Source organism: Ciconia boyciana, chromosome 15 (genome assembly GCF_034638445.1).
Source record: "Ciconia boyciana chromosome 15, ASM3463844v1, whole genome shotgun sequence".
NCBI classification, from domain to species: Eukaryota; Metazoa; Chordata; class Aves; order Ciconiiformes; family Ciconiidae; genus Ciconia; species Ciconia boyciana.
This window is the reverse complement of record NC_132948.1, coordinates 6499920-6526717: the sequence shown is the minus strand read 5'-3', so window position 1 is coordinate 6526717 and position 26798 is coordinate 6499920. Positions and strand designations below refer to the sequence as shown.

Here is a 26798-nt window from a genome sequence, read left to right as displayed (position 1 = left end):
CAAGCCCTTCTCTTGTTTTCTCTGGGATACATTGTTGGCACTTAATGCAGTCAGCAATCCCTAACTTTTCCTTGCACATGTGGTAGTACTGAAGTTCTCTCTTTTGTGGTTCCTGCCTTCTGTTTTGCACTAAAAATAAGCATTTTCTATCCAGAGTAAAAGATCAGGCTCCCTGCCTTGCTGCTTCACTAACGCCAAGAGCACCTGCTCCCTTATGATGCCTATCACCCATTCGGGAAAGACAGTAAGCAACACTCACTGACTGAACTGTCAGTCATTATGCTCCAGTTTTGAACGAAGTCTTCTCTCCTTTGGGACACACAGAGACTTAGCTGCTCACCAACTGAACTGCTGAGAGGAAGGAGGGGAAAAAAGCAGAGTAACCGCAGAGGAAGGGAGAGATAAGTTGAAAAACCCTAAACTGTAACTGGATAGACTCTTGTGCAAAAGGAAATTCTGCCTGGGGTTTGGGCTATAGAAGAACATTTGCAAAAACAATGCAATACCCCTGCCAATATTTATTGCATGGGGCAGCTGAGGAAATGGTGAGTGCCTCTTTTGTTAGTGTGTACAGCCATCTGAGTATTTTTCCTTGGGTAATTTAATTATCTGAAGCAAGAAGACAATCGTGAAGTAATCTCATGGACACTGTAACACATTCCGAACTATCGGAATGTTGTCTTCTACTCATCACATCCCTTCTACTCGGGCCTCCCTCTGGTGGCAATGAGGAAAAAATAACCCTGCTATTCAATGACAGAAGTCTCAGGCACTGACAAAAGAGCTGAAGCAAGAAAGCAAAATACCATAAAGGACAAGCCATTAGAAAAATCTCATGCGCTACTGTAGATGATAACAAGAAACCCCTTCCTTGAAGCAGACTCAGTCTAATGGATAGACAAAGCAGGCTTCTTAGTGGGCAACAACAAAGCTAAGGCTGTTGTTTTGCATTTTGTGCAGAGAGACTCAACGTGACAGAATGAAGTGGAGCCCTGGGAAGCTACAGAGATAATCCCAGCTACCCACCACGGTACTTCCCTAGAACACTTTTGCATGGGGAAAGGGGAAAAGAAAGTGAGCTATACACCCATTCACTATGTGCAGTGTGTTCATTTACTAAAACAGGCAAATTATCAAGATAAACCTCATTAGAGGAGCAATCAGGACAGTAAGAAACATGTAATGGAAAGCCAGCCAGGCTGGTGGCACAGAGAAAGGTTAGGTTAGGCTAGGCATGCTAGAAAGACTGGGGAGAGGGAGGAATGTGAAGGAGATTGGGGGGAGCAGGGAGGAGTCCCATAGCCACAGGTGGCACTGCCTTTCTCTTAAAGACCATGAATCCTTCCAGCAGAGCTATAAACATGCACACCAGGACAAGCAGAGGCTCATTAAGTTTTCTGACAAACCTTGCATTGTCCGAAGTCAACCATACCTTGGGACTTTGACAATTGCAGTGGACAAGACCAGCCAACATGGGTCCTACACAGGACGGCCAAATAGCAATTAGTGGCTCTGCCACTCATTTCCCATGTTTTGCTTCCCCCTCACTGCAGTAGGTATCATGTTTTCACTTCTGTCACTGAATGGGGAGACCCAAGGCCATGCAGCCCAGTAACATACCTGCATTTTTCTCTTCTGGACACACACTTTCATTAACACAAATAGGCAAGTTTAGAATTTCAACCCTGAAGTCTCCTAGCAAGCTCTGGGTTGATAAACCAGGGCATAAACCATTCTGTGCATTTCTGAATTTACTGACCTGGGAAGAACCATTTGGAAACTGGTACTGGAGGAAAACCTCCCAACTCACCCTATTGATAAGCTGTTCTCCTGTTTCTGAAGCTGTGATAAGTTTACAAAGTGCCTGAAGTGCAGGGTTAGGCAAACCTGAAAAACATCAGCAGAAACAGGGATTGTTCAGTATCTGTTTATTGACTGCTAGAAATGCAACAACCTGAACAGAACACAAACTCAGCTAATTCCTAAAACCTCTCCTCCACATCACTGAACTGTTCTGGAAGAAGTAGCAATTTTCAGAAAGCAAAAGGTTTTCCCACTTTGCATCTGATTATACATTTTCTGACCAAGAGCTGGAAGAAAGGAATAGTCACATCATACTTCTCAGATACTGGACCCAGTAGTAAATTACTCCCATCTATAACAAAATTTTCATAAACATTTACTTCTAGAACCTCTACCCCGTTAAATAATTTTATTTCACTGATGTAAAACATCACCACTTTACAGGGTTGCATCAAAGAAAGGCAGGGAAAGGTTGATGTCTGCTTGGACAGATGAAGACAGAGCCCATAGCTGGCCTGCTTCTTACCTAGGAGGGACTGGATGGTGGTGCTGCACTGCTGTAGCCGGTCACCAGGGTCAGAGGTTGGGAAGAACACTGCTGCTGGGAGGCCACTGGCTGGAGGGTCCAACCGAAATCCTACCGCAGTAAGTAGTGCCTGCCAGCCTGGAATGCCACCAACTTTATTCTCCACGCTTTGTTGGGAGGTATACATGGAGTTGTGCTGCCCATTCTGGATTCGCTGCAATGATTTCTCCACCTTTGGAGAAAATACAGCATTAGCTTATTTTGTAAGAGATTTTTACTAACCACCTCTTTTTACACAGTGAAGAGGCAGGAAAAGCAGGCTGAGAGACAGCAAACCCAATGTTGAACCTGGCCTGTCTTACAGAGAAGGATGTTAGTGCCCTTGAAAACAGAGGTTCCAGTACCTCAGCACTCACAGTTGTAGAATGACTGTGATGTCAATATCCTCTGGGATGCTGGGGAAAGTAACGCCATGGGAAACTAAGTACCTGTTTGATTGTGATAGTTTCCTATAAGCCTGGCAGCTGCATTTACCCCTAAAAGATGGCTCACATGCAGGTTCCGGTCTTTCGCGTACACTGCTTATTACCAGGCAAGAGTCTGCAGCTATATGGTAAACAGTAAAGAGAGATGTGTGTCCACAAAACCCCGCAACTGGGATGCCTAGCAATATTCACAGGTTTCCCTCATCCTATGGATACTCCACATTCCTGTGGGACCACAGAAGACACATTGGAAAGAAAAGTATTAAAAGTCATGAGAGATTATTCTAGCCATCTGGCAGTTTGGCTTCAGTCCTGCTGCTCCCCACAAGAGGCTACTGGCACATATGGGGACAAAAGTGCCTCTTATCTTCCAAGTATGCAAAGAGACAGCGGTCACCTTGCTCTGCATCTCCATGACTGCAAATAGCTATCTTCTTGTAGAAACAATTAACCCAAATTATTATCTCACTTTTAAAGTAGAGACCCAATTCAACAGCTAAGGAAGGATTTTGTCACAATACAATGTAAGACTTTGCTTGCTTTGCCTCTTTTTGCTCCAGACACTCCATCAGGTGTCCCAGTCTTTTCCCACTGACCCAGAGATTTCACAAGAGACTACCTTACGGTAAGGGAGAAGGGTGGAAGGTATACATTCAGCTGTGAATGGCTACACATCAGGGTGTCTCTCTTCCCATTCATCATTTACAGATGCATACCCACAGGTAACATCATCTCACAACTACATGGGCTGCAATGCCCCTCCCTGTGCCTGCTGGGTGTGGTAGTGTTTCCTTTCTCTTACCAGATGTAGCAGGACACGCAGAGCATCTCGTGCCCTTTCAGGGTGCTGCAGAATCTCAGTCAGGGCCTGTCCTACTAGCGAAGAAGGGCTGTTCAGCTTCATATCACTCCCAATAAGCATGAAGCCTGCAGGATTCAGAATAAGAGACGCTCAATCTCCTTTTGTTGTAGAAAATGTTCAAAACAGGAGCAGATATCCTCTGCCCTCTCGGACTAATGGAATGATGGTTTACTGCGCCCTGCAGAGTGATATTCTTTTCCCAGAGCAGCTGCCCACTCCCTGCCCAGTCCCACAGACTTCCAGAAAGCTTCTAGATGCTTCTTAGTGTCATCCTCTATTAAATCAACAGTGTTTTCCTGTTCAAGCAAGCAGAAAAACACCGTATTGCAGCTAAACTTGTCCTAGCATGCTCCACATCTCCTTTACAGCAGCGGAAATCAATAGATGCTAAACAGTGCTCGCAGAAACAGAATTCAAAACTGAGAGCTTTCCCTGTCTTGGTCAGAAACCTGTCTTGGCTTATGGACTATCTAAGTGCTAGATTCTTCAAATGCCAGCACAAGGAGCTCTGCCTGCCCCTTCTCATCCATTGCAGCGAGGTATGCAGCTGCCCGTCCTCGCTCTGGTGCTCTATCTGAGACACCATCAAGAATTAAAGGTGAAAGTCAGGGACTGTGTGTAATGAACTTGCTTACATACCACAGAAGGGGCAGTACTAAGACAGCCTGAGTAGCTGGAAGCCTCTACTTGGTGGTGATGCCAAGCACTCATGTCCATGGCTCATTCTGTTTTGCCTAGGAAGCAGTCACATTTTTTTTTTTTTAATGCTCTTTCCTTTAAGACAGAAAAATCTTGGAAGAAAAATAAAACACAAACTGAACTGTAGACTGTAACCTAAACTCAGCTCCCATCTGGTATTGTCTAAATCAAGTCCTAACGCTGGACTCAACAAGCCTGAAATCACTCTGTCAGACTAACTCCAAGTGCTCATTTTAACAAGCTCTAGAGAGTTTCTTGCTCCTCCAGCTACATACAGTTTACATCAGAGCCATACTCACAACAGCTTCCCAATCTAAACAACATGGTACTGCTGCCTGTGCAAAAAAATCCATTTGGGGAATGCCTGCAGCTTTCAAAAACCAGGACTTGTGCCAGGAAAAAAAATGCAGAGTATTTGTACATATCCCTGTAACAGCACTGTTGAACTCCAAGACTTTGTATTTTTGAATCTCAACTCACTCATCTAATTGAGAAGGAGCAAGCACCAGCACTCCACCCCAGAGCCTACACTGCTGAGGAATTTCCAGTGGAAGCAAGGGAAACCTTTCTCCTAAAAGGACCAAAGGAGTAAGCCCTACAAGGTTTATGTCACACAAATCACAGCTACTGGTTGCTCCTGCAACTTCCAGAAGTACTACTCTTGCCTCCTTGTTAGAGTTTCACTCAATTCTTAGGGAGAAGGTTCTGAAAATTTTCTCCAGCTAACTCCATCCAAGTACACAGGAAACTTGACCCTATAGATTTCAAACACAGGCAATGAGTTATTGTGTTGCACATTATTTCTTTCCAGTCATGAAACCATTGCAGGGAAACACACTTCACCTCACAATTGCTTGAAATTATATAAAATTCATAACCCACTTACTATACACAGTGAAATACTGATGTTTTCCATGACACCGACATTCAACCATACTCAGTTGAATCAGCGTCTGAAACACAGGGGCTGAATTCTGGGAGAGCACAGGGCACATACTACTCCCAACTACCTGCTAGCACCGCTCCTTGCTTAACTCGAACAATTTGGCATAAGAGCGCTTCCTAGAAACCCCATCTTGTTTGTCAAAAAGCAGATTCTTCCTACCTGCCCAGTTGGATGGATGGGAGAACTGCTTGCTGCTCTGTACAGTTTTCATCGCTTCTCCAAGGGCTGCACTGGCTTTCATCCCATTTAAGAGGGAGGAGTAGAAGGCATGCACAAACATTTTGGAAGCAGCCACAGGAACAGGCCAGAGTGACACTAGGACGCACTGAGCCCCAGCAGCCAGGAATGCTCTTGTCAAGCCAATTACTCCATCAGCAGTGACTTTGCTGCTGGATTCTTGGTAAGAGCCAAGAACCACTAATTTGACAGGAAGCCGCAGATCCAGGACATCAGCTGCTGTAAGGAGAAACTCCTGAAGAGGAGGGCAGTCTGAGATGCTCTCCACATCACTGGCATCATCCTGCATCCGAAGGGATTCTGGGATTGTGTAGGGGTTCCCAAAAGAACTCTTGCTGCTGGCTGGATTGCTGTCAGTGTTGGGTGTCAGGACCAAAGCAGCTAGTTTCCAGGAGACATGGGTTGCAAAATGGACACATTCTGCCTGAGTGAGGGCACTCATGACCCTCTCTTTTGTTGCTGCACTCCCAACTAAAGGCTGGCAGCCAAGTAACTCGGATACCATATATGCTTCCTCTTCTGCAGAGGGCATAGGTCCCCATAGCCACCTGTCCATAACTGCTGAAGGGAGCTTGGGATTTCCTATGACAGCTGCCATTGAGGTAGAACTGGAGTAAGCAGGAGTATTCTTCCTCGCGTGGGACTACAGAGAGAAAGAGAAAATGGGGTTCAAAGATCTGTTTGTTATGGTGCTGGTAATAAAATATCCTGTCTCTTTGGCTCTAAACAGAAGTCTGGTTGTCATAATTACATAAAAACTTTGTGTTTCTTTAGTTTCTTCCATTTAATTATTCCAAGGAACATCTCCACTTGAGTCCAATCAAGACTTCTATCCCCACATCTTGGGTGAACAGATAAGAATAGAAAGCAACAGTCTTAGCCCAGGTCCCTTTGAGGGCTGTAGCAGAGCTAAAAGCATGAAGAAGATCCCAGATTTCCACCTTATGGGAAGACTACCTGTAATCACTCACTAACTGGTTTCTCGCACCTGTATTTCAAGGATCAGTATCACCACTGCCAGCAGCATGGTACTGCATGCAACTGATTACTGGGGCCTGATACTGAACAGAAAAGCCTAATCCCCACATCAGTAATGCTGACAAGGTTCAGACCCTTTTGCTGTTCCAGTGACCGTGTTTAACCCAGTGCAAGCCAAGACACACAGCAGAACACTGCTCAGCAAAGAGCAGATGTGACTTAGGGCATTCTGCCTGGAGACCTGGGCCTTAGAAATGCTGATGCCAAACATCAGCATGAAGATACTTCTGTAGGATTTGCCTCTGGTATTCGCTTTGCCTTATAGCTTCAGTGTCACGAGACATTAGTGGCCTTCTCCACACAGAAAGCTAAAATATAGGTAAACATACCAGGAACATGATAGAACAGTCAGCTTGCCAAGGAAGCTCAGTATTGATCACAAATGCCTACATTTCTGCAGTCTGCCATGTAGTTCCACACCCCAGGACATGCTATCCTTTAGATGAGGATATCCAAATGATCCATTCTCCTTGTCCTTCCTGGCATGCCTGGGGCTGTGGTTTTGTGCTGCAGGAACTACATCAGAATCTATTTCACAGCTGTGGTGCTCAACGTGCTCATCAGAACTGGGAGTGCCTCGGGAAGGTGGTACATTTGTGGTTTCTATTCTTGCATCTGGCACAGCAGGACAGAGCTGCTGCTATTCTAGCATGTATAGGAACCTGCACCCCACAGGAGAGGTTCTATGAGAGAGAGGTTTTATTAAGGCAATGTCAGACCTTGGAGCTGGGATTCAGCGACTGGATGGATGGCACTGCAATGAGGCTGAAGCGCTCATAGAGGTACTCATTGGAGGAACTGCCTTTCAGGAGAGCAAAAGGAATGAGGTACAGTTCTCCCTCCAGAACCAGGATCAACTGGCGGTGGCGGCCAACAGGCCCACTGGAATGCATCAAACCCTGAAAAGAAAAGGGAGAGAATCAGTTCAGCCCTTTCACTCCATCAGTGCCCCAGCCTGCACTTTCCAAGCATCAGGCTCTAGTCTGACCCCACGTCAGGTCTGGAAATATCCACATCAGAATTCCAATCCGTGTGAACACAGATGCGGTGACAGGTGAACGCACACTGGCATCGGACGGATCTATACAGCTGGACTGTTGCTCACCTGTGCACAAACAACCCCATTGGGATGAACGAGCCTTGAGCGCACTGACACGCTGTACAGATCTCGGTTGTCACACCCAGCCTCGGCAAGTGCACTGGGGCCCAGCCTCACCGCAGTACAGCAATTCCTTCCTCTCCAGCATAAAACCTTTGTTAACCCCAACCACCTATGTCTTGTCAATATTATTATCACCTTAACCTTTGAAAGAGCATACGCCTTCTGATATTGAATTTCAAAATAGGAATTTCCTACATCAAAGCAAGCGATCTACAGATTGTGTGTATGACCTGAGCTTCAAGACACTTGACGCTGTAATCAACCCAGTGTCACAAACAGGTTTAAAGAGAAAGTATCTTATGGATGGAGAAGTGAGGCAGAGAGATTAATAAATGGGGAACACGCAGATGGGCACAAAAAGTGGCAACTGCTCCTGGTCCCACATAACCGTGGGAATTTCTCTCTTATTTATCTAGTGTATCGTAAAAATAATTAAGTTATCGCGCCAGGAAAGAGTAACTTCAAAGCACCGAAAGTTGCTCCAGCTTAAAAACTTGCAGCACACACAAAAAAAGCCTAAAGGACTCTCTACACCTTTAAGCTAGAGTAGCAGCCATGGCTTGGCCTAGCAAATAAACCATTAATTTGAAGATGAAACTTTTAGCACAAGCTTGGGTGAGACCAAGTCCTCAACTTGACATAGTTTTGGAGTTAACCAGTTCAACTAGTGTTGTTCTATTTCTGCCTAGACTGCTTGATGTTCCCAAAAGCAAGCTAACTTTGCAGTGTTCACTGCAGGACAGAGACAAGGATCTAGTACGCAGGACTAGATCCTTGTCTCTAGATTCTTAATTCTTTTGAGAATTTTCATTTTAAGCCATTTTAATTGTCATCAGATGTAGCAAACATCTGTTTTGACAGGAGAAAAACAGCTACTCAGGCTGCTCAGCAAATGAAGACAAAACTGCCTGACTCATTCCAAGTGGATTTCTGAACTAGCTTCTAATGCCTCCAAACATTACCTCTTCTTGATGCAAATTCTGGGGCTTCAACAGAACAAAGGTAAAGGAAGTATATTTTTCAAACACATGGCTTACATTTCATAGATAATAACCACCAAAACCCCTGAGATGCTAGCTAGATACATTCTTCTTAGAAGAAATCCATGTTCTACCTCTTTTCTGTTACTTATCAAACATTACTCCCTTTAACATCCCTGCTTTAGAGCACGCTTATTTCAGTTGAGTCCCCATTTAAGAGAGGAGAAAAGAGTCTGTCTTCTTTCGCTGCCAACAGTGAGCTACTACTATGAAACGTCTAATGGAAACACAGACTTTTGAAACAAGAGGGGGTGCAGAAGTAATGCCAGAAAATCCTGAAATGCAGACGTGTCAGATAATCAGACAGTGCAACAGAAAAGAAAGGGATATTGTGCATTTTTAGGGTGAATATTACTACTTGTGTGAAGTTTTATAAATAGAGCTCAGACAAATGTACCCTGGTCCTAACACACAATTCTTCCTCTCCACCTTGCTCAGGGTCTGTCTGGAGCAGACTTCCAGACTGCACTGTGATGCACTGACAGCTGACGATTAATTTGAGATACACTGACCCCATCTCACTAGCAATCAAAGAATAACAGGAATTTGCAGTCAGTCTCAAGCTTTAATTCTCAGGCAGCAGCAAAGATGAATTAATATTACTAAAGAAATAGAAAAATCAGTCCGGCAGTCTCCTCCAAAGGGAGTCTGGAGTGAGTCAGAAGTACCAAAAATCAGGTCAGCTATGAGGGAGAATATCAAACAGTAGAAAGTTGAAGAGAGACAGCAAGGTGCTTTTAAACGCTTCTTGCCATTTGAAGTGTGAATAAAACTGCTGAAGGATAAGAAAATTTTCATTTAAAAGGAGTTAAAAATAGTTGCTGACCTCTTGCTGTTTCTCCTGTCCTCCTTACAGCTCTGGAGCTCACCCTGCCCCACAGACTGGAGACGGAGATGCAGGGCAGTCACTGACACACAGCAGCCTCGGGAGCCTTCCTGCAAACCCCCTCCGCTCCGTCCTGACACGCTGTTTACAACCCCAGCAGCCCTGAGGGAGGCCTCGCCGGCACTCGCTGCCTGGGGTGAACCAGCACGCGTGCTCTGCAGCTAAATTTACCAGCCTCCATTCAGCCATGCTTCTTTCTGCAGAGCCTGAGTTGACAAGCGGCAGCTTCCCACCAGGGCAGTCTCTGCTTTCCAGAAATGTTTTTGGGGTTTTTTTTGTTTGTTTGGTTTTTTTAATACATATTCCATTTTACTTACTGCTCCAGGAGCTTTAGCTGTCAGCAACACAATCAGAGCATCTGAGCCATAGTGACATGTGCCTAGCAGAATTTTTAATTTGTATGTAGAACCCCTAGAGTTTAATATTTTTTTTCTCACGATGGCTGTATGTGCATTACAGAAACAGAAATAAAACTACAAGGATAATTTGCATTTCATATGTCTCCAAGAATTAATTTTAGGGTGAGTTCTAACAAAAAAGAATCTCTTCAGTGAGAAAAAGGAGAAAAGCATGAACTGCCAAGCATAGGAAGGTGTGCATAGGAAGGTTCACAGCATAGGAAGGTTCAAGCATAGGAAGGTTCAAGCATAGGAAGGTTCAAGCATAGGAAGGTTCAAGCATAGGAAGGTTCACAGCAACGATATGGCTACACTGGTGATTTGTCATGAAGGTGGAAAAGTCTCTGGTCCATCACTTGCGGGGAGCACGGCTGTGCAGGGTTAGGCTGGCTGACAGCTGCTGGCTTGGACGGATCCCTCACTCGCAGCTAGTGTCACTCTCATTGGAAGTTTCCATGATAACGGGACTGCCAAACCACACACAAGACCTGAACTGCATCTTCTTAAAAAGTGACTAGTAAGGACCCTGTACCTGCTAATTCTGCGCTCTCTGAAAGCCCTGCCAAGGCCTACAGTACCTTACTGGAGCCAACTTTGGGCCTCAGACACCCAAATCTGCCAAGCAGTGCCCAACCACAGTGTGTCCTCACCGGGAAGGAGAAGCAGGCTCCTAGTGTTCCCATGAGGATTTCCTCCTGGCCTGTCTTACCTATTTACACTAGGTGTATGCAGGCGTTAAACTCCCAGGTGAAGCTTTCTCAAGAACGTTGTAGAAGATGACAGTGAAAACCCATAAGCAGGGCTGACCTCCTCGCCCTGCAAAGAGGACGCAAGTACCACCTCTGGAGCAGAAGGCCCCGCTCTCCAAGATTCACGGTGTGACCACAGGATTGGCAGGCTGACAGAGCTAACAAAGGCTCAGGCTCACAAAGGTTATTCCTCTGCAACAGAGGTGACTTCTGCAGACAAGATTAAAGCATCCAAATAGCCTCTGAAGTAACCCAAGGTAGAGCTGGTTTTGCCTCTCATGACAGAATTGTGACATTTCAATCTGTTCGTTCAGCTGCATACAAATTGAGAAAAGACTAATTCTTGACTGAGAGACTTTATCTCTTCTAGCTAGAGATACTGTGCGACAGGGATAGGACTTTTTAATTTATCCTGCCATCGCTTTGTAAGACTGGAACCAGGGGCTGCGCTGCTGCTCCTGGCCTCCCTCATGGGCTGGCCAGGGCTGCCACAGGACACCACGCCACGCAGTTTCCCTTTGCTTCTGCATTCACCCCATGATCCACCAGCACAAGACGACGCTGGGGTCTGCGCCCTCCACCCCGACGCTGGCAGGTGTGCCCTGGTGCAGCACTGCCACGTGCAGAGCAGGGCCCTGAATGGGCCAAGCGCTGGGACACCGGCAGTGAACCAAGCCAGCTGCTGAGTGCCTGACCAGCCCCAGCAGCAGCTCCCACCCGCTGCTGCTGGCACCTGCCAGGAGCACGTTCATCTCCTTGCAAAAGCACCAACCCCTGGGATGGAGAGAGAGCAAGGCCCAGCTTGTCTGGCTGCCAGTGCAGCACCGCATGGCAGTGGGAGGCGCAGGGCGGGACAGTAGTCCTGCCGGCCTCCCAGTACTGCTTTTTCTGTCTCCCTGACCTATTTGTCCCTAGATAGACCTGCTGAGTTTGCCAATTAGTATTAGTGAATTAAGGATACACTTCCTGCTTAGGTTCATCAAAAGCATTATACTTTGACAGCTGACTGAAAGCAGTATCGACAGCAACATCCCTTGTTTCCACCTCCCAACACACCCAGTCTCACCATCTGGGAAGACCAAGTGAAAACCACAATGCTTCAGATACAATCCCCAAGCTGCCTATTCTTGCTTTCCCACAGGGGATTTTGGTAAGTGAATCTCTACATTTGTCAGTGCCAAAGGCTTACTCCTTCCATAGGTCCTATCAATAAGTCGTAGAGCGCACGAAGCGGGGGTTTGGTGAAGGAAGTCTGCCTCCTTGGAAGAGACGATGTTCCATCCTTAACAGGAGACACGGTACTGCTGAACAGACTGGTCATGCTCTGACAGCTCCTGTGGGCAAAAGGCAGGTTGAGAGGTTAGTTGCAGAAATCTGAGGTTCACTACAGGTTGCCCTGACTTCATAACACTGACTATGAGCCAGTCCCTGTCCATCCAGAGGACCCTGTTCTGTAAGATGCTTCATGGCAGGGCTTTATTCCCCCATTCAGCTTCACACCACAATGAACAATGACATTAATGGCAGGGTGAACCAGTTGCAGACAGCATATGACATTGCTATGGAGTTTCTCTACAAACTCAAGTGCCTGAAGTGCTGTTCACAGTTTTTACTGCATACCTACGTATAGCGGTTGTGTGCGGGCAAACATGAGACCCATTAACAATTGACTACAATCACAGGAAGATTTGCACTTGGGTTTTGCACCAACTAATCTAGCATGGTACCAAAAGGAAATAGGACAACAGGCAAACAACGAGATCTGAAGATTATGCCCGCACTTGCTTCCACTCCTCTGAACAGCTCCATGAAATCAGATGCGAGAGCTGACCTGGAGCCCATTTCCGACATCCTCACAGACAGAGCTCTGCACGTGCTCTCCTGGCATCACCAGCCACCAAACACCATCACTCTGAGGAGACTGAGATGGTGTGGCTACAAAAAGTTATTGCCCTGTTGAGGAAATGATGTTGCCACATTCTGGTCTCACTAATCCAGCAGCTGTGCTCCCCAGAAAGGTTATCCTTGGCTTGGTGCCACGAACAACCATTTTATGTGAAAAGGATAACTTTCCAGAAAGTTTTAACAGGTGGGCCTTAAAAAAAGGGGAGGGAGGGAAATAAGACATTGAACAGTAATGGTAGTACAAACTCTGAAGTGTAACCAGAGTCACCACTGGGGCTGCCCAGTAATGAACACAACAACCTCAAGCATAAAAGGCCACCCATGAGGCAAAACACGCTCCGTTGTCCTCAAGGTGCCAAATGCATGCGATGGAGGGTTCCATGAAATCCCAGTTCAAATCATACTCTGATGCTGCTGCACAGAGAAAGCCTCCCTCCATTCTTGGCTTCTATGAAGCACAGCACTGTTTTGCCTCTCAGACACCTTCCAATGCTATGTGCCTTTGCCAACTTACACAACAGGAAAGCAACTATAGTCTCCTGATTCATGACCAAACTCTCACGCTTTGTCAGGACACTAGTCTGCAATGTCCTTTTTTTAGGAACGTTTACTCAGAAGAAATGCCTTGTCTCTGTTCCTTGTTTTTACCTCTTGCCTGGATCAATTCTTGGCTATCAACACAGAAAACAAATAAAAACAGAAAATATTTGCACATCCAGGAAATCAAAAGAAAACTCAGCATCCAACAGATATGTTAATCAATGAGATATATTAATAGTTGATTGCGTATTTGCTATAGGCATACTTATTTGTATGTATGCATATATATTCATGCCTATAGCAGATATATATACACACACACACACACAGGCACAGTGTCTCTGCATACTACCAGATTAAGCCAACATCCAGGAAAAGACAAGGAGAGCAAAAACATTGCAATCAAGTGCACTCCTTCTACCACTGACAAACCACAGGCCTCAGACATACCCCTGACCTCTTCTGACACATGCCAACAGATTCAGAAAATTTCTTTCTCCCCTCTCTTTCTCTCCTCAGTTGCTGCAACCAGTCTCCAGACTCAGCTCACATCATGTCTAAAACCTATTCTCTAAAGAAAAAATGACGCTACCACCCATGCTCCCCACTAACAAGGAATTTACACCTTATGGGCCAAGAGAAATAATTTAAGAATGCAAATGGAAGCCTGGTGTCCAACTGCCCGTGCTCTCTGATGCAGAGATTCTGGTGAAAGTACGAGTACGCTGCTGCTACTCAGAGCTGCTGAAAACTTCACTAGGTGGTTTGCGCAATACTAAGTTCATTGCTGGATCAGCACGGACTTGGCACTGTCTGCTCCCCTCTGGACCATTCTGCCCAGTTTCACTGCAGCAGCTGACTGAGCCAACCACACTTTGCAATGCTCAGTTGTTTCCATACTTTACATAGCACAGATTTTAAAATCAGATCAGGAAATAAAAACTGTGCTTTCCCAATCTCACGCATTTCTAGTGCCCTGAACCCTGTGCTCAAAGCACATCCCTCTAGTACATCCTGCCTGATATACCAGTCTAGAAGGGCAGGGATACCCTACTGCTTATCTAGGAAGCAGAGAGCATGCAGAGCTTTAGGCCAAGCACAGCAGCCCTGACCTTCCCAAGAAACAGCTACTTGCCAGCAGGTGGCACTCGCCAGCCTCACCTGCAGCATTAAGCGCTTTTAACACACGAATTTATTGCAGGGAACAGGGGCTTGATTACTCTAATCAGCAGAGCCTCCTTCATCTTGGTTTCACAGCCAAGCAGCTCTAGATTTATTCCCTCACCACTCGGATTGCTTTTTATTAGAACAAAACCAAGGGAGTATCATAAATCTTTCACATTTCTTGCCTGTGTGTTTGTGTACACAAAGAAGAGTGAGAAAATCCATAGCAGGAGGATGGACAGAGATCTTTTGTAGCAGGCAGAGCAGACCTGGAACCCTGGCCAGCCCACTCCCTTTCCTCCCAAACCAGTGCAAACAAACAGCTCTTCAGGTGGCTTGTCAGGCATCTGAGTCCAGGTAATTTCAATGTGACAAGATGGAGACTTTTGACTCTTTTGGCCAAACGCCCCTTCTACAGCGTGCCAGTGCTGGCTTCTGGGATGCTGCACTGATCATTTCTACCTCGCTCTTGCAATGTAGAGGGGTCCCCTGATTTCTGGAACAGTAAAATCTCTCATTTGGAAGCCTCTGCAAAGACTCCGCAGTGCTGCTTATTTATAACCCTTTGTATAAGGCAGCCTGACGTGCCGCAAGCAGAGGAAACAGCACAAACTGGGACTCAGGACTGCCTGCATATATCAGCGTTAACTCTGCTTCCGCCCTTTGTCTTGGAGATGCAGGAACAAAGCAATGATCCCATGACAGCCTCACAGAAAGGGGGAGAAAGCCCGTATCATGCAAGCCTTGAGCTCAGACTGATTTGGCCTACCACCAGCCTCACAGGGCCTGGCTCTGCTTGCAGAGGATGAATGTGGCTGGGCCCAGGCACGAAGGAGGGGTTCATACTGCAATCAGCACAGAGCTGCTCTTGCCTTAGCACTTGTTAGGACTCTGGACGAGTTAAATACTACTCATAACCAAGCACAGCCATTCTGGAGGGCTGGGAGTCAGACTTAACTGCTGCAGTGGCCTGACAGCCTCAGAACAATGGATATCCATCAGGCCTGTCATTCTGCAAGTCTTCCTGAAAAAGACCTTTCCTAGAGATACAGCCCCAAATCCACATTCAGGGCCTTGACAGAAAACCAAGCTGTGGGAAGCTCCAGAAAACATTCAGATATGAGCTCCCTGTGGATGCTTTCAAGGATCTGCAATTATCTCCAGAACCCACCACTGGTTGCACAAAACCCACAGACCACCCAGAACTCTCTGCTTGTGTGGTCTGTACTTGGGCAGCTACAGCACTGCACCCCGTATGGTAGAGAACCAGACAAATAAGAGACTCTCCAGCCACTGCTTTCCTATCTGCCTTCCAAAGACCATGCTTCGTCCTGGGCCAGCCAGCATCCCTGGTACATCCCTATCCCTCTGCTCCAGAGGGGGTCAGCTGCCCAGTTCTCCAGGGCAAGCTGTCAGGACCCTGAGGGTATTAATAAGCTTTAATGACCCTGACCAGCCTGAGCTGGGGCCTTCACCAACATGCCCTGCCCACGGGCTCAGGAGCTCCATTTAAGCTGGGGCGTGGGCCTTTGGTCTCTGCTTCAGCTACGCTGCAGGTATGCTTGTCTCCAGCTCCATCGCAGCCCTGCCTGTGAACCCTGCCAATCCAGAGCCTGACCTGCCAACTAACATCCCCTCAGACCTGCCCCCTCCCGATGGACCCGCACAGCCGTCAGTGGGCTGTGCCTGACCCCAGTTACCGCCACCAGACCTGATCCTGACTTGTATACCTGGCTTGACCTCAGACCTACCTCATCACCAGGCACTTGCCTTATGATCTGGACTCTTGGCTGACTCCGGCTGCCATCCCCAGGTCTGCCCTGCTCACTTCACTGGGTACTGTGGGACGGGGTCCTGCTGGTGTGGCCCCTGCCCTGCAGGCTCTGGCTCCTGGCTCCTTATGCATTAGGGAGCAGCTGGTCCTCACTGTGCGACAACGTAAGCACAGCCTACAGGGCCAAAATCAACACAAAGGCAAGGTCCCACACCAAGAGGAGAGGGGAGACATGCTCAGACATCATGAGGGTCACCAGGATGAAACCCTGAGCAAAAAGAGATGAAACAGTGTCTTGGCGACAGCCATGTTTTTATTGCTGCTGAGGCTCCATGGGAATTGTAACCACCTTCTGCCAGATTCCTCTGGCTGGATTCACAGAGACTTTACTCTTACTGGGGTACTGAGCTTGCTCTGGAAATCTCCAGCTGTGCTTGTAGGACTAGCCATGGACCCTGAGCATGCTGATTCTGCTGGAAAAAAACAAGCTCTTTGCAATTGTAAGGGGAGCTGGGAGATAGCAATGGCCTTGGCAGAAGTGAATTTGCATCTCAGGTTACATTGCTCCTTACCTCCCAATTTGCCTTTTACAAATTCTCACCATGCTGCATTGCAGAAATTGCCCTCAAGGAAGCTGAGGAACATTTTACCCTTTGAGCAGCGTCAGGGCTGATTCTCATGTTTTCTGCAGGTACATGGAAGGAGGACAAACTGTATCCCCACGATGGTGGAGAGGCCAAAGAAAAGGTGAGGGAGCTATATTCAGGTACAGGCAGTGATCAAGTCCCTTGCTGGAGCGGAAGACAACTAGCAGGGAGGAAATCAGATTCTAATCTGGAAACCGAACAAAAGTCTAAGAGCCCTAAGGAGCAGTGAAAACAGAAGCTGCATAAGACATGAGCAACTGGGACTCTATCTTGGGGGCTGTATCAGTGGCATTCACAGCTTAGACAGCTATTGCCCAGTACTGAGATCACTGCAGTGTCCCTTCAGTGCTTCTTTCTCCTCCAGAGTCCATTTCTTCTCAGAATTTCCTTAAGTTAACTACCAAAACCCCACATTTTTGCTTTTCTAAGCAGAACTGCCAAAAAATCATGGTACTCTCTGCTTAAAAGCCAGGTTACCTGATGACAGCAGTCAGAGGGCAACCGTCCCAAACCAAGGGCTTCCTTTCAGTCACCCGCTTGTTGCCAGACATGGAGACTGGATGGCTCCAAACAGTGCCAGCATCTCCAGGGCCTCATTTGCTAACATGGGACCTTAACAGCATGTGCAATTCCTGTGCGTGAGGGAACTTGCACTGGCCCCAAGCCATACGAACTCCCTTGAGGATCTCCAACATTCAAGCACAAGATGTGAACATGCATTCAGGCCCCACATGAGGAATGCAGGGCCTGCCTTGGCAGTAGAGAAGACAAGCTTTTCTTCTCAGCTCCAAGCAGGCCCTACTCCTCTTTGTCCCCTGCAGTGCAGAAGCCAAAGCAAACAGACGCCATACCTTCAATCACTGCTTGTGAGCCACAATTTTACCATCCTCTGAAGGACTACAGCAGCAACAATCCACTCAGCATTGACCTACAGCTACATGAACTCACTCCAGTACTAGCCGGCAGAAAGGCCATTGCACAGAGGAGGTGAGCTGGAGTCTGGAGCTGCAAGATCACAGCTTGTGCTCTTGCTAAACATTCGATTCTGTTGCTTAACCAAAGTCTAAGAGCTCGCAGTTCCTTGTTACGTGCACAGAAATGCTGCCTCCTCCCATTTTATTTCTTAATCTGCTGTTTTCCATGCAGATTTTCATCTGCTTCCTTCCTGAAGCTTCAGGGCTCTTGCAAAGGTGTATCCTTGTTGTCCCAAGCTCGGTGCGCTGTATGCCGTGAGCCACACCACTCTCTACACAGCTTAATTATAAAGAACCACACAGTATAGCAAGAGGCCAGCTAATGCTTTCTACAGTGCCCTTCTAGACTCTGTAGCCTCCAGTCTGATCATCTATGGGACTGGAGCAGATGTTAAGTACAGGAGGTATTCAAAGGCTTGGGCAGGACCACAGCATCTGCTCTGAATTCAGCAAGGGCTCAGCAAGCCAGCTGCAAAACAGCAGCGTTAGCTCTGCCACTACAGCCCCCTGGTATGCCCGCACCTGCAGGCAAATGGTAGGTGGGCAGGCAGGCCGGCCATAGAGCAGTGCCTCCTCATTCTCTTCATCTCAGCACTCATGGTGAGAACATAAAAGACATGGCTGCTTCTAGTGCTCCTCCTGATGCTCTTGTGAGGGTGCTTTTAATTAAGTGCCCAAGTTGCCCCATCCCTGAGCTTCTCCTAAAAGCTGCAAACTAGTTACCTGACAAGGCACCTGAGGTAAGCTCCTGGAGGTGGGTTCAAGGTAATGCACTTGGATCCTATGGAGCAGAAAGACATAGATGCTGCATGGTTGGCCTCTGCAGTGTTCCTGAGGATTAGCATTCCCTGGAGAAGAATCGGATCATATTTTCCCCCTGTAATTAAAGGGGCATTCTCCTGTCCTTCTAAGCCTGATGAACTAGCAAAACATCTCAGCAATCCTGGGAATCTGCCTGTTTGATCCCAAACTAGCAAGTACTCATAGTTCATCATCAGTGCAGCAACTTGAACAGATAGGCACGTAGATTCTGGAAAGAAAAACAGGCCAGTTGTTGGTGCCAATAGGCAGCTCCCAGTTTGATAGGGATGCTGTTAAAGTTCACAAGCTCCAGTGATGGCTCACAACACTGCAGGCTGATTGCATTTTCTTTTCCAGCTGAGAAAGGCCTGGGGTATCCTGTGCTCACAATCCATGCTGGAGCGCAGATCTTGCCAGAAACCCTGGGTTGCATCATGCAGCCCCTCTCCACTGGGGGAGTGGTAACACTGGAAAAATTCTGTCTTCAATTTTCATTTCGAATGCTTGCCCGAATCAGCACAATAATGTGAAAGATTGAGACCTGCTCAAGTTGTAAGAGGCAGAAAATGAGTGGAGACTGTGCTGCTAGTGCAGTCCTGTAACTCTGGAAATGCAGCATATTCCCAGCTAATTAGTATAACAGTCAAGATCAACAGAAACAAGTATTTCCATAATAAGTGTGTAGCAGAGAGCTCCAAGCTCCACACCTCACAGACAGCAGGGACAAAATGGAGTTCCCCTGCAATTGTTCAGATAGTCAAAAACAGTGCTTGGCCAGGACAAGAGTAAATTTGAAATGGCTGCCCCTCAGCACAGAGTTAACAGTTAACAATTGCTGACAAGTCCTTGCTGGCTATCACCTTAAGCTATCAAATTCACCTAGAAACACAATGAAGATGCCACCCCCTACATCTCCCAAACCAATCTACTGAGTTCTTAAGTGAACAGTCCTGTCTAGGTCTCTGCTTGTGCCTGGGGTCCTCCCTCCCACAAGAGGCACAATGATGCTTTCGGTCCTTGTCCTGCCTCCCTCCTACTGAAAATTTCTATTTCTAAAGAAGGAAGCAATAGGACCCCATTCCCTTCCAGGACCTGGCAGGGCTTCTTTGTCCCTTGCATCCAGCACTTGAGTCTGTATAATAAAACCAACCCCCCCACAGGCCACCTATCTGTGGAAGGCCACCAGGCACTCAAAGCTCCAGGCCAGATGCACATGCAACGCTAGGTGGTAATGGATTCTCAATCCCATCAGGAGCAAGATGCAGAGCTCTCCTGAGGGAAGGAGAAATTCTCACTGCACCACATGAACACAAAAGAAAAGGACAGAAGGGAAATGCCTACAGGCTCCTCTGCTCAAAAGCGGAGAGTGCTGCACAGTACTAACATACGGACCTTATTCCTAAGAGAGATGCTTAACGTTCCCCATACATCCATGCTGTGAAGAATGGATGGTTACTGCAACTGTAAAGAACGGTATCAGTTTGCTGCTCTGTGCCCCCACAACTCGGGGCAATATGAGCAATGGCATCGGCTGCACCCTAAACTTGCAATTTAGAGAGAAGACGGTCACCAAGATGTCTCATTCTGCTTGCTGATCTTCACAGTGCAGTGCTGTGTTCTCACCTGTTCAAGAGGTTGTTCCTGCTGACCATCCTCAGGAAGCCAGTCGGATCAGTCATTGAGTTCAGCTTGTTATTCATCTCCTCAAACTGTTGGTCCATGATATCCCCAGCTTCACTCTCAGTCTCGCTACTGGCACAGGCTCTGCAGGGGGAACAGCAGGGTGAAGGAGTCATTGATGCAAGACAGAGCAACAGCTTTGTGACAAATGCTCAGCCAGTTTGAGAGAAAATGTTTTTCAGACACAATCTCAACCAAATGCTGAAGTCAAATCTTCCCTGGATTGCATCACCTCCTACTGTTAGGCATACAAGAGAGTAACAACCCCATCCCCTCCTCTTCTCCTAGGCATTCTGCAAGGTTTAAAGAGTGGCACACACTGATGGAAATACAGCACCCAAATTCCCACGCACTGCAGGTATGGACTTTTGAAGCTGTAGCACAACACAGAAAAGCTGAGGTCTGCAGAAAACACCAACTCAGCCCTTGATTTGCCTAAAAACATGTGTTAGTGCATCCTTTTCAGATTTCCACAATAACAACTCCAAGGTCTGTACGCTTCCTTCACTGGCAAAGTGCGCCATAAAAAAGGGAGCTGTGTCGCTGCTCCTGTTATACAAACAGGGAAAGCACAGAGAAAAAGAATTTACTCTGTCAATGCCACTAGGACAGCAGCGATACAGAGAGAAATAGAGCCCAAAATTTCTAAATTTTCCATCTCCTGACATTAATATCTAAATTATCATCTCAGTGTAGATTTTCTGTCGAATTGCTGTTAGCATTTTCTCTTCTTTCTAAAAGCAGAAGGCAAACACAACTATTGTATGTGCATTTTTAACAACTCCTCCCTTTAATCTAATAAATAATTTGCATATTATATGGCACATCACAAACCTTGGAATTTGTACACTTAAAGCTAAACCTGCTATGCTACCTGCTGAATCTCATTTCTCTTTCCTTTTGGGTTCCTGACAACTTGGAGCGTTTCCTCAAGGGCACATTTTCCAATAAAGAGCACATGAATTAAATTAACACACAACACGTACTTGTGTAGGTAACTAGAGCTGTCCCTATGTTGCTGTATGGACCACAGGATATCTTGTAAGCATACTTCCAGCTTAATATAATTTAATAACCTGAAAGAATAAGTCCTGACAAAAGCCAATCACTTCTTGAACACTGAAATGGGGCTAGCTGAAGAACAGCCAAGGGGGGGGTGACAAGGGTGGGGAGGAAGGAAAAAAAGGGAAGAGAAAAGGTTGTCAACAGATACCTCCTGCATGTTTTTCCTCCAGCTGCAGACATGCACAGTTTTGAGTCCTGGCACAGTTGTGAGTAACACTCACAATGAGTATTTGGAGCTCCTTAAAGAGGCAAAAATAATGAGTTCATGAACCCAGGGGAGCAGGCCACATGCTCTCCCTAAAGAGAGAGGAGTCTGTCCCAACACACGTTCAAGCAGACTTTAAAGTCTCTCACACTTTATTTTTCTGCAAGTACGCATTATTTGTCAGCTTAATTAGACCAGCTGAAAGGAACCATTTCTAGTAGAAAGCGAAGGCTGCAGTGTGGAACTGAACATCACCACAGCAAAATCCTGATGACACATCCCATGACAGCATGTCTTCCTCTCCAGGAGCAGAAAACGGGAAGATGTGCCACTCTGGAGATGCCAACAGTACCTATAAACATGCTTACAGCATTATGGAAGGCAATGGCACTTAAATTTGAACACAAAAGCACACAACTACAGTGCACTTAAGCAAGCTATGAACTAAGAAGTCAGAGTCAAACAAGTTTTCATGTGTGTGCTATACATATTTAAATCCCTCTGTTCTTTGCTGGTAGGCAGAGAACAGGTTCCAGAGACTGCAGATGACAGCTTCTCCTGGGGGGTCTGGTGTGCTGGAGCATGGTGGCAGTCAGCAATGCTGTAGGGAAGCACTCGATCCATGTGCGGAAAGAGTTTCAAAGCAGAACATGACGTTCACCCACACGGAACAGACAAGATTTGTTTGTTTAATTCCCTGCATATAATTTTGAAGTGGGGAAAGAGCTTCTGCCTGGGATCATACCACACCAGACCAACGATCTCAGAGACAAGCATTAAACCCAGAATCCTTAACCAAAAACATACCACTACCATCACCATGAAGAGAGGAGGAAGCTGACATCACAGTAAATTAAAAACTCATCCCAGAACCTAAAGACTGAAGGACTCCCTTTGCCAGGAGGAGAATCTGTGGTGACAAATGGTTAATGCAACTGAAAACAGTATCTGTGAATCTGCTACATGAGGCATAACTGCAGATTTGGGTTGTGTACATGCATGTCTAGAGGGTAAGATTCAACCATCAACACGTGGAGATAGATGTAACCTTCTGAATCATGAAACCCTGACGCTTTAAGAGAAGGGTAGGTGGAACCAATTCAGTCTGTTTTTTTTCCCCCCTCTTGTCCTTCCTGTCAGTATTCACACCTTGGAGGGAGTGACTCTATTCTCCCAGAAAGAACAAATAGCTCATAGTCCACATGCACATACAAGACAGAACTGCATGAAGTGTCTACATCCAGAACGCATCTGCAATACCCAGTAAACACGAAGGCTGGAGGGAGTAACTTTTGACATTTCCTTTAATGGGAATCACACAACTCATTTTCAAGCAAGACTTTAAACACGACTCAGAAGGTGTGACTGAAGCTAACAGAAGCAGAAGTCTCAGAAGAGATTTTATGTAAGAACCCAAAAACCCTAGACACCACCACCACCAAAGATAGGCCATTTCTTAGATGTACCATTTATATGCTAGCAATAATTTCATGATTATGATCATTTGGATAGCAGTGCTTACGTGCTTGTAGCGTCTCAGGGCTTTAATATGAAGGAAGCTACTCCCCTGTGTAGGTCTGTTCCCTGATGTTTCAAGTACTCAGCTGGCTGAAAGACCCTTTGCTCTTTCTCAGAGTACTTAATAAAAACCCTAGACTAACAAGCAGTTTGTTACTGCTCACAGTGAAATGAATGATCCAATCAGCTGTAAAAAATATTTGTTTCCTTTCAGAAAGCCACCTTTACAATCATAAAAGGTTGTGCACCTTTTCAGAAAGTACAAACTCAAAATGCATCCAAATGAGACACAACTGTAAATCCAATACACACAGATGTGGGGATCACTGGAGAGAAGTTGGCTGTCACTTCTTCTGGTTTCCAAGTGTCTCAACATTACGAGTTAAGCACATAGCCTTCTCGGCAGCACGTGTTGTTCACAGCACTCAGTGGATGCAATTCTGCCGATGCCCTTGTGAGACCGGTGGGTAATTTCACAAAATGGCAAGCTCAGACTGAGTTCAGGACAAAGAGCGAGTCCTAATGAAAGTCCAATCTGATTGCTGACCACAGGCACGCTGTGCCAGACCCACCATTTTGGCTACCAACAGCAGCAGCTCACCTGTTCATGCTCAAAATCCGCTACAGATACTGCCAGTATTTCAGTAACACTTACAAGGTCTGCATTAGCCAGATTACATTCCCGAAATCCCTGGTCTCACTGGATGACTAAAGCTCATCCTCCCCCAATGGCAATACTAAATGCTCAGTGACCCTCCAAAGGAGCTCCCAGACTCCAGTGTCGTGCCCACATAAACAGCATCAAACACCATGTTCACCAGAAGTTTTCAGAATAGTAGTATAGATTTTTTCCAAATCATTTTGTATCTTGTATCATCACTTATGGATAATCGGTGTTGTGGTTACAAAAATGTTTATAGATAGCAGTAGAACAATCAGAAAGGAAAAGAAAACCGCTGTGCAGCTACCCCAAGGGAACAAAAACCCTCAGGAGACAAATTAAACCTCAGACCCCATGCCTTTATCTATCTCCTAGCTGCAAAACCACACGGATCACTCTGACATCGCTTCCCTCCTTGGAGACTAGGGCAGCGAAGCGGAGAAGTTTTCTTCTAGATACACGTTGTCCATCTCGACTCAGACACCTCTTTTACCTCTTTCTTATTAACTTTCTTCTCTTGTCTGGGAGACCAATGCATGGCTCAAGGTTTTTCTGGTTTGGGGAAAGGTTTACTTTCCTCCTTCTTTGCAACCTGGACAGGTCAAATATGGCCACAAATCTGCTTTTATTCTGCTGTTTGCATCTCTTAAGAAAATGCCATGGGTTATGGACTGCGAGGTTTCAGTGCTCTGAAGCAGCATCTCAAAGATTTTGATCTGTCTTCAGTTTGTCACTGCACGAAGACTCTGAGGCTGTACAACTTGTTTATCTCTTACAAGATTATTTTAGTGATAACAGGGGTGTCTAAAACAATCTCAAGGGATTGCAGAAACCCACAAGTAATTTATGTAGCAGGTAACTAGCAGTTTTGGGGGCAGATTTCCACTAAAAGGTGGGAAAAAAGCATCTTGTGTTCTTTAGGAGACCGACATAACAGCCATCCTGTTAGAACAAAAAACAAAAAAATCCAACTGCCCCAAAACACAGCAAAAAATCCTGAGACCTCCTCTCAAGCTGGTAGTGTTCTGGACAAGCTCTTTTCTGGTAGTGCAGGTGGCAAACTTCTCTGTCGAAGTTAGATATAATGCCAGCAATAGCACTCAGGCCTGAAGGCATTATGCAAACATAGACAATTATTGGGAAATGAACTCCATTCATAAACTGCATATAAATGTTCAGCTGCCAAGAATCTTCTAAGCAGCACACCGATATACAGATCCATGATTTTTTTTGGTTTTTTTTTATTTTAATGAGCTTTCTTGGCTAATGACTGAGCTGAAATCATGCTAGGCCCAGCCAGCATCATTCTGCAGATTTTTTTCCTGACAGTTTTAAAAGTGTCACAATTCTTTTATCTCAGGTGTTCCTGGACAAGCAGGAATAATGGCTGCTTTTCAGCATTTTGTACGCTTGAATGGGAACACATTATTTCTGTTCAAACTTTCTGCTATTTAAGCCTCTGCACAGCCCAGCCTGGAAACGCCGGCCGTGCTCCCCGAGTGCAGCCCCCAGATATCCAGCGCTGCCCTTACACACGTCTCAGACCCTTCCCCGAGGAACCACAGAAGAGGTGTATACACACACACAGCCATTTGCCGCTCTGTGTCGTGGCAGCACCAGTCCTATCCCCATACCCAAACCAGAGAGGCCCCAAAGCCTTCGCAGTCCTGTCAGAGAAGCGGGTTATCACAGAAGGGAAACGCTTCCAGCCCAAGAGCAGAGTGGACAGCCCCACATCAGAGGGCTGAAGCAGTCCTCTTGACAGGGTAAGCCAGAGAGACCCTCTTGACAGGGTAAGCCAGAGCATTTCATTGCTCTGACTGTCCCAGCTCACGTCTCTCGCAGTGGCCTAAGGCAGGAGAGAGCTGCTGTCTCTCTCAGAGAAGCTGGACAACAGCAGCAAGGCTCGGCCAGGCCTCGGAGGTCGCACACGAAGTGCACAGTGCCGATTCCTGACTCGCAACCCAGTGCTCGTACTAAGCAGCTTGGCAGTGGCTCCCCGAAACAATTCTTCAAGCTGGCCTGAGCCCAGAATCCGGCTCCAGGGCCAGGAGGCCGGGCTGGGGAGCCCAGCGTGTGCATTCCCCCGACTAGCAACGCCAGAGCACCGAGAAGCAAAGATAAGCCTGGCACTGTGCACCACCAATTTATTAGACAGAGACACCTTTTCCCAAACCTTCACAAATTCAGTATTTTTTCTGGTACAGGGGGAAAAAAAAAAAGAAATCTTAGACAGAGCTTTCTCTTCAGTTCCCTTAAGAAAGGCAAAACCAGGAGAACTGTCAGCACAACCTGAGCCCATCCTGCCTTGCAAACCTTTCAGGACACATTCAGCATCCCAGCATAGACACACATTCTTTAATTTACTTTTAAATCAGTGAAAATAACAAAAGCAATCTACCAGGCCCAAGTCCAGAACCTCTGATGGCTTCCAGCTCCCTTCCAGTATCCGATGCTCCCGTAAAGGAAAAAGCATGGAGGAACTCGCTGTGCTGAGCACACGTGTCCGCAGCCCTCTCAGAGCTTCAAACCCAGCGAGCTGACTGCAACCAATTTCGTTACTGGTACTGGGGACATAACACAACCAAGTGTGGTTCATATTCTCCCTACCCCAAGGGGAGAATTAATTTGTCTGTGAGAGACTGGAGCAAGCCCTGGGGAAAGCAACCAGGAAATCTGGTACCATTCTGCATACTTGAGACACCTAATGGGAAACTTCAGGCCTGGGATTATGTTCTTGTTTCAATCTGATGGAAAATTCCCATCCTGTCAGATTAAGGTGTAAGCATCAAGGGCAGGAAGCTGAGGACAATGCTAGTGCACGGACTACAAAGCACAGCTTGGTTTTACTGCTGCGTTCTGCACAACAACGGTCTAACCACACCACTGCAGCGTCAGCTACGCAGCTGCATTTGCTGCCTACGGTAGCTATTACAAAAGATGAACAAGGATTAATTAGGAGAGCCGAACAGCTTCCCAGTTGCCCACAAAACCCTGAGCACAAATCGATTCAAGGATCAATGCCATCATTTC

The 26798-nt window shown here is 46.5% G+C and overlaps 1 protein-coding gene across 2 annotated transcripts in view; it reads right to left on the bottom strand.

Annotated features, from left to right (window-relative positions):
• The window catches only part of TTC28 (tetratricopeptide repeat domain 28), a 206718-nt gene that overhangs the window by 19068 nt on the left and 160852 nt on the right, over positions 1–26798 (bottom strand). For both annotated transcript variants that reach the window (XM_072880117.1, XM_072880118.1), the window contains 7 exons: positions 20260–20400; positions 12021–12165; positions 7316–7495; positions 5481–6201; positions 3617–3741; positions 2330–2561; positions 1811–1887 (listed from right to left, as the gene is read on the bottom strand). In XM_072880117.1, the coding sequence (XP_072736218.1) occupies positions 1811–1887; positions 2330–2561; positions 3617–3741; positions 5481–6201; positions 7316–7495; positions 12021–12165; positions 20260–20400 (1621 nt within the window). The remainder of the gene's footprint in view (positions 1–1810; positions 1888–2329; positions 2562–3616; positions 3742–5480; positions 6202–7315; positions 7496–12020; positions 12166–20259; positions 20401–26798) is intronic.